The sequence below is a fragment of the Manis pentadactyla genome, chromosome 7, assembly GCF_030020395.1.
Source record: "Manis pentadactyla isolate mManPen7 chromosome 7, mManPen7.hap1, whole genome shotgun sequence".
In the NCBI taxonomy this organism is placed as follows: Eukaryota; Metazoa; Chordata; class Mammalia; order Pholidota; family Manidae; genus Manis; species Manis pentadactyla.
The window spans coordinates 138,702,717-138,714,347 of NC_080025.1; the positions used below are offsets into that span (position 1 = coordinate 138,702,717).

An 11,631-nucleotide genomic window follows, 5' to 3' on the forward strand; every position below is an offset into this window, starting at 1 on the left:
TTTCTAAGAGTTTTATGGTTTCATGACTTACATTCAGGTCTTTGATCCATTTTGAGTTTACTTTTGTATATGGGGTTAGACAATGGTCCAGTTTCATTCTCCTACATGTAGCTGTCCAGTTTTGCCAGCACCATCTGTTGAAGAGACTGTCATTTCTCCATTGTATGTCCATGGCTCCTTTATCAAATATTAATTGACCATATATGTTTGGGTTAATGTCTGGATTGTCTAGTCTGTTCCATTGGTCTGTGGCTCTGTTCTTGTGCCAGTACCAAATTGTCTTGATTACTATGGCTTTGTAGTAGAGCTTGAAGTTGGGGAGTGAGATCCTCCCCACTTTATTCTTCTTTCTCAGGATTGCTTTGGCTTTTCGGGGTCTTTGGTGTTTCCATATGAATTTTTGAACTATTTGTTCCAGTTCGTTGAAGAATGTTGTTGGTAATTTGATAGGGATTGCATCAAATCTGTATATTGCTTTGGGCAGAATGGCCATTTTGACGATATTAATTCTTCATAGCCAAGAGTATGGGATGAGTTTCCATTTGTTAGTGTCCCCTTTAATTTCTCTTAAGAGTGACTTGTAGTTTTCAGGGTATAGGTCTTTCACTTCCTTGGTTAGGTTTATTCCTAGGTATTTTATTCTTTTTGATGCAATTGTGAATGGAATTGTTTTCCTGATTTCTCTTTCTATTGGTTCATTGTTAGTGTATAGGAAAGCCACAGATTTCTGTGTGGTAATTTTGTATCCTGTAACTTTGCTGTATTCCGATATTAGTTCTAGTAGTTTTAGAGTGGGGTCTTTAGGTTTTTTTATGTACAATATCATGTCATCTGCGAATAGTGACCGTTTAACTTCTTCTTTACCAATCTGGATTCCTTGTATTTCTTTGTTTTGTCTGATTGCCATGGCTAGGACCTCCAGTACTTTGTTAAATAACAGTGGGGAGAGTGGGCATCCCTGTCTTCTTCCTGATCGCAGAGGAAAAGCTTTCAGCTTCTCGCTGTTCAGTGTGATGTTGGCTGTGGGTTTATCATATATGGCCTTTATTATGTTGAAGTACTTGCCCTCTATTCCCATTTTGCTGAGAGTTTTCATCATGAATGGTTGTTGAATTTTGTTGAATGGTTTTTCGGCATCTATGGTGATGATCATGTGGTTTTCGTCTTTCTTTTTGTTGATGTGGTGGATGATGTTGATAGATTTTTGAATGTTGTACCATCCTTGCATCCCTGGGATGAATCCCACTTGGTCGTGGTGTATGATCCTTTTGATATATTTTTGAATTCGGTTTGCTAATATTTTATTGAGTATTTTTGCATCTATGTTCATCAGGGATATTGGTCTCTAGTTTTCTTTTTTGGTGGGGTCTTTGCCTGGTTTTGGTATTAGGGTGATGTTGGCTTCATAGAATGAGTTTGGGAGTATCCCCTCCTCCTCTATTTTTTGGAAAAGTTTAAGGAGAATGGGTATTATGTCTTCTCTGTATGTCTGTTAAAATTCCGAGGTAAATCCATCTGGCCCAGGGGTTTTTTTCTTGGGTAGTTTTTTGATTACCACTTCAATTTCTTTGCTGGTAATTGGTTTGTTTAGGTTTTGTGTTTCTTCTTTGTTCAGTCTTGGAAGGTTGTATTTTTCTAGGAAGTTGTCCATTTCTTCTAGGTTTTCCAGCTTCTTAGCATATAGGTTTCCATAGTAGTCTCTTATAATTCTTTGTATTTCTGTTGGGTCCGTCGTGATGTTTCCTTTCTCATTTCTGATTCTGTTGATATGTGTTGATTCTCTTTTTCTCTTAATAAGTCTGACTAGAGGCTTATCTATTTTGTTTATTTTCTCAAAGAACCAGCAATTGGTTTCATTGATTTTTTCTACTGTTTTATTCTTCTCAATTTTGTTTATTTCTTCTCTGATCTTTATTATGTCCCTCCTTCTGCTAACTTTAGGCCTCATTTGTTCTTCTTTTCCAGTTTCCATAATTGTAATGTTAGACTATTCATTTGGGTTTGTTCTTCTTTAAATAATCCTTGATTGCTGTATACTTTCCTCTTAAGACTGCTTTCACTGCATCCCACAGAAGTTGGGGCTTTGTGTTGTTGTTGTCATTTATTTCCATATATTGCTGGATCTCCATTTTAATTTGGTCGTTGATCCATTGACTATTTAGAAGTGTGTTGTTAAGCCTCCATGTGTTTGTGAGGCTTTTTGCTTTCTTTGTAGAATTTATTTCTAGTTTTATACCTTTGTGGTCTGCAAAGTTGGTTGGTAGGATTTCAAGCTTTTGCAATTTACTGAGGCTCTTTTTGTGGCCTAGTATGTGGTCTATTCTGGAGAATGTTCCATGTGCACTTGAGAAGAATGTGTATGCTGTTGCTTTTGGATGTAGAGTTCTATAGATGTCTATTAGGTCCATCTGTTCTAGTGTGTTGTTCAGTGCCTCTGTGTCCTTACTTAATTTCTGTCTGGTGGATCTGTCCTTTGGAGTGAATGGTGTGTTGAAGTCTTCTAAAATGAATGCATTGCAGTGTATTTCCTCCTTTAGTTCTGTTAGTATTTGTTTCACATATGCTGGTGCTCCTGTATTGGGTGCATATATATTTATGATGGTTATATCCTCTTGTTGTACTGAGCCCTTTATCATTATATAATGTCCTTCTTTATCTCTTGTTACTTTCTTCGTTTTGAAGTCTATTTTGTCTGATACTAGTACTGCAACTACTGCTTTTTCCTCCCTGTTGTTTGCATGAAACATCTTTTTCCATCCCTTGACTTTTAGTCTGTGCATGTATTTGGGTTTGAGGTGAGTCTCTTGTAAGCAGCATATAGATGGGTCTTGTTTTTTCATCCATTCAGTGACTCTATGTCTTTTGATTGGTGCATTAAGTCCATTTACATTTAGGGTTATTATCGATAGGTATGTACTTATTGCCATTTCAGGCTTTAGATTCATGGTTACCAAAGGTTCCAGGTTACTTTCCTTACTATCTAAGAGTCTAACTTAACTCACTTAGTATGCTGTTACAAATGCAATCTAAAGGTTCTTTTCTATTTCTCCTCCTTTTTCTTCCTCCTTCATTCTTCATATATTAGGTATCAGAGTCTATACTTTTTGTCTATCCCTTGATTGGCTTTGGGGATAGTCAATTTAATTTTCCATTTGCCTGCAATCAGCTGCTCCCCCCTCCCTACCGTGGTTTTACTACCTCTGGTGACAGCTATCCACCCCTAGGAACACTTCCATCTATAGCAGTCCCTCCAAAATAGACTGCAGAGATGGTTTGTAGGAGGTAAACTCTCTCAGCTTTTGCTTATCTGGAAATTGTTTAATCCCCCCTTCAAATTTAAATGATAATCTCACTGGATAAAGTAATCTTGGTTCCAGGCCCTTCTGCTTCATGGCATTTAATACATCATGCCACTCCCTTCTGGCCTGTAAGGTTTCTGCTGAGAAGTCTGATGTTAGTCTGATGGGCTTTCCTTTGTATGTGATCTTATTTCTGCCTCTGGCTGCTTTTAACAGTCTGTCCTTATCCTTGATCTTTCCCATTTTAATTACTATGTGTCTTTGTGTTGTCTTCCTTGGGTCCCTTGTGTAGGGGGATCTGTGGATCTCCATGGCCTGAGAGAATATGTCCTTCCCATTGGGCAAGTTTTCAGCAACGACCTGCTCAAAGACACTTTCTATCCCTTTTTCTCTCTCTTCTTCTTCTGGTGTCCCTATAATGTGCATATTGTTCCGCTTGGATTGGTCACACAGTTCTCTCAATATTCTTTCATTTTTTAGAGATCCTTTTTTCTCTCTGTGCCTCGTCTTCTTTGTATTCCTCTTCTCTAGTTTCTATTTCATTTATTGTCTCCTCCACCGTATCCAACCTGCTTTTAATACCCTCCATCGTGCTCTTCAACGATTGGACCTCTGACCTGAATTCATTCCTGAGTTCTTGGATGTCTTTTTCATACCTCCATTAGGATGTTGATTATTTTTATTTTGAACTCCTTTTCAGGAAGAGTCATGAGATCCATATCATTTAAATCTTTCTTGGGAGTTGTATTAACAATTTTACTCTGGACAAGGTTCCTTTGGTGTTTCATGTTTATATACGGCACACTGTAGTGTCCAGAAGCTCTAATCTGGAGCTGCTGAGCCCCTAACGCAATGTCAGGGGTCGCAGGGGAGTGGTACTGGGGGTAGGAAAGAGCTGTTCCCCGCCTCCTGGCTGCTGTGCCTGTCTCCACTGCCTGAGCCAGTGGGCCAGTCACACACATATAAGTTTTTGTCCCAGAGCAGCCGGATATGAATCTCTGCTTTCCACAAGCAGCCGGAATCCCAGTCTCCCCAGGAACTCTGCCTGTGTTAACTTTCCAACCCAGTAGTCATGCGAGTCTCATGAAAGCACCATGAAATGTAGGTTTGTGCTCCCAGAGCAGATCTCCGGAGCTAGGTATTCAGCAGTCCCAGGCCTTCCACTCCCTCCCTGCTCTGTTTGTCTTCCTCCCGCTGGTGAGCTGGGGTGGGGGAGGGGCTCGGGTCCTGTGGAGCCACAGCTCTGGTATGTTACCCCATTCACTGAGGTCTGCTCTTTTCTCCAGGTGTGTGCAGTCTGATGTGTCCTGTTTCCTGTTGCTCTCTCAGGATTAGTTGCACCAATTAAAATTTCTAATTGTATCCAGTTTTAGGAGGAAGCCTCTGTCTCTCCTCTCAAGCCACCATCTTTAATCCAATCTCCTCCACAGTATTTTATGAAGCCAGGATTACCTTCATACCAAAACCAAACCAAGACATGACAAGAAAAGAAAACCAGAGACAGATAATCTTCATGAACAGATACACAAAAATTCTAATAAAATATTACTAAATAAAATTCAGTAGTTTACAAAAATATAATAGATCATGACCTTGGGGGGTTTATGCAAGGAATATGAATTGGCTTCAACATCCAAAAATGAATCCGTGTGTTACTATATCAGTAGACTAAAAGGCAAAACCAATTGATCATCTAAACAGAAGCAAAAAAGGTAAATATAATTCAACATTAACTCATTATAAAGATCTCTAAAAACTAGGTATGGACTAGAAACCCTGAACCTAGTAAAGATTTTGGGAAGAGATTGGGAAAGGACATACATGGAGAATAAGGGCTTTTGGAACCTAAGGTCTACACTGAGATTTGAGAAAACTCCATACATACGAGGGCTGGCCATATGCTAAGAAAAGTCTGAGAAGACCTCAAGCTTTCTGGCCCGGGTGATCTTCAGTCTTTGTATGAGAGGGAATGAAGTTAGGACAGTTGTGAACGGCCTGGTAAATACTGAAGGAGATCCCCAAACAGCCAAATGTCCAGCAAGTGGCGAATAGATAACAAAATGTTTTAGCATCCATACATTGGAATACTTCTCTGCAATTAACAATAAGATCTGTGTTTATGATTAAAAGCCCTGGATATAACACAGCAGATAGAAGAAGACTGAAAAAAGAAGCCAGCCAGCCTAGGGACCTCAGGCCTTGAAGAACAACCTGGCAGTGATCCCCTTAGTCGGCCTTATGGTTTCCCCTGTATCCCAAGAGCTGACACAGGGTGAGATAGTGTCAGTGTGATGGAGGATACAGCCGGTTTATATCTGCTGAATATTCCCAACCTATCTGGGATTATTTAATAATCCTTGTACAAAGTAATGACAAAGTATAAAGTTTCAGTAATTCATAGTACCCTATCACAATAGAGGGGCAGTCCCTGCTTTTGGAGAAGTATGCTCCACTTTTAGTCACACTGCCACCACTACAGGTGACCAGAACATGGTTAGCACAACTATTGTTTGGTGGACACTCTGTCGTTTCAATTTCTATTAGTGGCCACTGCACCACAATGTATTTAAAATTCATATTGGATAATACCAAATTATGCATTTTAGAGGATGCCAGAGTTCTTCCAGGACTGAGATAAATTGAAGGCAGAGATTTGAAAGAAGTGCCTTATTTTTATTTGCTGCAATAATTTGCTTTTCATTCTTCAGTCCTATATGAGAAACTATATTACAGGCTGCTTAATTACCCTCAACACATGTGGCAGACTTAATTGCCTATAATTGTCAGTATCTCCATTTGCCTTTTCCAATTCACTGAAACAACAGTGAACTTGATGGCTTTTCTTTATGTGAGGGCTACTTAACAGTGCAGCAGGTTACAGAAAAGTGATGTTTAGTAAACTAGGGTTTTGCCCCAGAGTGTGGAATACTGATCAAGCAGTTTCCAAAACCAGTTGACAAAGTGGTGATGATCTTATCATGATAAATTTATTTAGCATACAATTAGGGCACAATCACTTAAAACAAAAACTTTTATTTAAAATTTTACTGACTTGTAACCATGTAAGTCTACTTTGGGTGGAGCACTGCCATGATCATCCTGTTTCAAGTAAGATGAAGAGTGAATAATAATTGAAAATTAGTGAATCGGTCTTCAAATTGTCATTTTTTTCTCTTCATATTTCAAAAAAGAATAAGTTTGAATGTGGGTCTTTTCAAAAGCATGTGGCCATAAGGGGGTCTTGCCCCCTAAGGAACGAATACCATATGGAACCAATAAGGTTCCCACAGGAGGCAAGTGGAAATGTGTCACGGCTCCCGGAGAGACCAGAACCATCACAGCCCAGGCGCTTTTCTCCTGGGGCTCGGTAGAGACGTGCGGAAAGTCTTGATCCCATGTAAGCCTCTCAGAAGCCAAAGGTCTCGCAGTGTGGTGTGCCTATGACCACGGCCGCTGCCACCAGGAGGGTGATGGGTGCTCTGGCCCCAGGGTCCTGGGAGAGCCAGCCTGGTGGCACATCAGGCACAGATGTGGCCCTGGTACCCAGGGCTAACCTCGTGTCTAGTCCTGGCTATCGGTTTGGAAGGTGTTGGCTAATCTGTGCCCATTCACATCTTCTAAGTTCAGAGAGTGCGCTCCTTTCTTCCATGCAATACCTGACTCTTTCTTTTCTATTTCTTCCCATTTTAGAACCAGTGAAGAACTTCTTTTCACAGTCCACCCCAGCAGAGGCTGCTGAGCCAAGGTAAGTGTCCCCTCTTAGAGCATCACTTTCTAACTAAGTTTCTATGGCACACAACGTTTAAATCCTAAGTGTTTTATACTGTTGTCATACCTCCCCCTTCTACCCACCCTCAATTCCTGGCAATCAGTCAGGGTGATACTGTCATCTTTTGAACTCCAAATACAGCCAGGTATGCAGTGAGCAGAGGGAACACCCCCCCCACCACTACTTTTGTGGGGCATCTCCTGGTGTTGGATCAGAAGTACGTGCCCCAGACTCTGACCCCAGCCTGCAGAGTCCTACCCTGCTTCTGGCGTCCCCGTGCTGCAGGCTGCTGCCTCTTCCCAGTAACTGGTTTGTGACGGCAGTTGCCAAACTGCTGTTGTCTTGTCAGGGATGGAGGTTACATCTGCATCAAATTTAATTACTTGAAACCTACATTTGTACAGAATCCAAACAAAATTAAGGGAAAGTGCATACGCAGCAGATGTGAGGATGGAGAGAAAGAACTAGTATGTTTGATTCTAGATCAATGGTAAAAATCTGCTATGAAGGTAACAAGTTGAATATGCTATAATGGAATAGGAACTATTACGAGTGAAAAGATGACACATTTTATGGTAAATTTACACATTGACAATAAATATGTCAGTTCCTCCTATCAGTATGCAATAATTAGTGCCTATGCACTCTTCATTTAGTTGATGACAAGTAAGGAAATCTCTTTTTGGTCTAGCAACCTCTAGGAATGCTAAGTTACCTGTGTACTTTGTGAACAAGTATATTTATATTTATCTTTGTTCCTTTAACAAACCTTGGAATGGGGTGATTTTTCTCTCTTCATGTCTTTAAGTGTCTGCTCTTAGGGTGCCTTCCACCTGGGGTCTCGATTTCTGGTTTGGCAGTCCTGTCCTGTCCAAATCCACTTATCCACATCAAAAGCCAGAGTGAAATATGAAGATGTTATCAGCAGCTGAAAAGCATTTAGTGGTCACTTAGTGCCTATACGACAGGATGAGTCTTAAATGCCTTAATATTTCATATGAAGGTCTCCATGGTCTGGCCCTTGACACTAATTTTTAGCACTCTTTCTCTCTGTCTCTCTCTCCACCCCTTTTCTACTAATTTATTCCCCTACAGTTTGCCCACTCATGCAGCAGCTTTGTCTTAATGAGGTGCTGCCCTGAAAATGCTGAGATGGTTCATGCTTCTATGCCTTTGTTCACTGATTCATCTGCCTAAAATGTCCCATCCTCTCATTTATTTAGATTCAAGACTCAGTCCAATGATTATCTCTCCTCTGATACATTTGCCAAGCATTTCTATATGTTCATTTCTGCTTTATGTGTGTGATTGAATATGTATCTGTGTCATACCGCTATTTTAAAAAAAAATTTTTGGGCTCATTTCTAATAGCCAGTGCCTATAGTGAAATTTCAGTTGAATTAGAGAACATTTCCTAAAATAGTAAGACATTTTAAATGTAAAAAGTGGCAATGAGTCCAAAATCTGTTATTCCTCATCTGTATATGAGTCAGCCTAATGGTTAGGGGGCCCTGCCTTTGCAGTCAGACCTCGGCTGCTGTAAACGTGATTTTATCAGTCTCTGACTTGGAAATGTTACTTAATCTATCTAAGACAGAGTATCTTTTATGAAATTAGTGTAACTCTACTCATTAGTATTGTTTTGTGGGTTACAGGCAAACTGTATTGCTGTATGAAAAGTACTTAGCAAACTCCCTAGCATCTAGTGAGTGCTCAATAAATTATTATTAGAGAATATTCTGGACTGATTGCTCAGGCCTCATGTTAAAACTGATCAAAATGTAACCCTGCCAAATTTTTGACTATTGCCATACTCTTCAGTTTGAGGGAAATGCCTGTAAACAGCTCATTTTGTTTATCTTAGTAAATGGCATCTCTTCCACATAATAAGCCATGTATCTGAGATTCCTCTTTGATTTCTCTTTCCCTCACTTCCCTGTTCAATTCATCAGTTGTCACTGAAGAGTCTTCTAAAATCCATCTGAAATCCAGGCATTTCTGTGAAATCACTCTATTCCGGGTTACTGTCAGCTTCTCTGAACAGCCTCCCTCCAATCTCACAACACCCACCCCTGCTTCTGCAGCACCTTTTACGTAGCATGACTCATGCCATGTGCCCCCACTCAGCTGGAACCCTTCCTTGCTTCCCGTTGCAGCTAGAACACTGCTCAGAGCCCTGATTGTGACCCATGGCCCTGCAGCTTCTGGCCTCGCCTGCCTTCCCCTCGCAGTTCTGCTCGTATCGTCAGGCACCGCCAGGGTGGCCCGTTTCAGTGCTGCTGCCTCCGTCCGCAGCTCTTCCAAGGGCTGGGCCCTGGGACCCTTCTCTGCCTAAATGTTACCTCCTCAGAGGTCAGAAGGAACTTCCTTGATCACACTAGTATAATTTTCTATTTTTTAACCTTCATAGAAATTATCTCAGACTTTACTATGCATTTCTTTTTTGTTTGCTTATTTAAAAAAATCTCCCAGAGACTCTCAGCTCCACCCTCAAGTACTTGAAGCTTCCGGGTAGTGAAGCCCATGTTTATTGCTCACCACTGTGCTTGCTTGTCTCCTCCCTCTTATAAGCCCACACCTACATTTGTAAGGTCCTAATATGGAGAAAGAGTCCCTTTCACACTTACTGTCATTTATAGCTCATATGCAATTTCATTTGCTTTATTCTGAATGAATATTAATATTCACATTTACAGGAGAGGACACTGGATTTCAGAAAGGAGAAGATTTCAGGGTCATACAGAGAATGAGGGGCAGATCTGGTACTTGACTGAGGTCCAGGTCTTTGATACTGACAAGCCTGACTTTCTTGGTCTGGCCTTTCATGCGCCGCACAGACAGCGACAGCCACTCTCCCATCTCCATGCTTGGGAGAAAGAAAGTAATGGTGTGTAAGGGGAAGTGAGTTACAAGGAAGAACTTCCAGATCTCTGGGTAGATGGGCCAGTGAGACTGGGTGTGTCCCTAGGGATTGGCAATGGTAACCTGAAATATGGAGGTTGATGCTGTTTAATTTTGGGGTAGTTGTGAAGGTGGTATAGAATATTAGGTAGAGCGTGAGCTTTAGACTTAGACTTGAATGTGACTCCTGCCCTGCTACCAGTGGGAACTTGGTAAGTTACTCAATACCACCCCAAGGTTCAGTTTCTTCCCTACTAAAATGGGCATAATAACATATGGAAAGGGGCTATGTGAGAATTAAATTATATATGTAATGTACTCAGTGTATAGTCTAGCCTATGTTTTATTATTAATAAGTGATATCTGCTACTATTATTGCTAGTCAGAGAAGGCAAAGGGTGGAAGATTCTAACTGGACCATGGAGTCTGACCACGTGATTTTTCCTCCCAGGGGAGCTAAGCCCTGTGTCTCTGATATGGAAGCAGAGAACCAGACACAAGTCACCAAATTCATTTTGGTGGGGTTTCCCGGGAACTGGGGCATGCGTGTAGCCATGTTCCTGATGTTCCTTGGTGCCTATATTCTGACAGTGGCTGAAAATGTTGTCATCATCCTGTTGGTGCAGCAGAACCGGGCACTGCACAAGCCCATGTACTTCTTCCTGGCCAACCTGTCCTTCTTGGAGACCTGGTACATCTCCGTGACTGTACCCAAGTTGCTGTTTAGCTTTTGGTCTGCGAGCAACAGCATTCCCTTTACTCACTGTATGATACAGCTTTACTTCTTCATCGCGCTCATGTGCACAGAATGTGTGCTGCTCGCTGCCATGGCCTATGACCGGTATGTGGCCATCTGCCGTCCGCTCCACTACCCAACTGTTATGAGCCACCGGCTCTGCTTCTGTCTGGCTCTTGGTTGCTGGGCCACTGGCTTTGGGATCTCCTTGGCTAAGATCTACTTCATCTCTCACCTTGGCTTCTGTGGCCCCAATGTCATCAACCACTTCTTTTGTGACATCTCTCCGGTCCTCAATCTCTCCTGTACAGACATGTCCAAGGCTGAGTTGGTGGACTTTGTCCTGGCACTGCTCATCTTCCTCTTCCCCCTCTCCATCACTGTGCTGTCTTACGGATGCATTCTGGCCACTGTTCTACGCATGCCCACAGGAAAGCAGAAAGCATTCTCTACTTGCGCCTCCCACCTCGTGGTGGTCACCATCTTCTATTCAGCCACTATTTTCATGTATGCCCGGCCCCGAGCCATCCATGCCTTCAACATGAACAAAGTTATTTCCATCTTCTATGCCATTGTCACCCCTGCTCTCAACCCTTTCATTTATTGCCTACGGAACCGAGAGGTCAAAGAAGCTCTGAAGAAACTGGCCTATTGCCAGGCCATCTGATTGGACTAGTCTATTACAAGTTATCAGGAAGAAATACTTTGGTCTGGTACCTGTTCTTCCATCCTCTATCCGTTCTCCTTTAATGCCTCAGTCGGGTGTTACTCATGTCAGTATGACATCACCACATCTGCACCAACCACAGGCTCTTGGTTGTTCCGTGAGGTCTGCACCTGCACATGTGGTCTGTGCTCTGAGAGCATGCTGCCTGCATAGAGAATGCTCTTTGGCTGTGACCTAAAGGAGGGTTTCTAAGACTGTG

At 41.8% G+C, this 11,631-nt stretch overlaps 1 protein-coding gene across 1 annotated transcript; it reads left to right on the forward strand.

Moving 5' to 3' along the window:
* Positions 1 to 10,445: 10,445 nt before the first annotated feature.
* On the forward strand, positions 10,446 to 11,372 carry LOC118932633 (olfactory receptor 6B1). The gene has a single exon (XM_036926254.2). The coding sequence runs from the start codon at positions 10,446 to 10,448 to the stop codon at positions 11,370 to 11,372; it is 927 nt and encodes a 308-aa protein (XP_036782149.2).
* Positions 11,373 to 11,631: the final 259 nt, after the last annotated feature.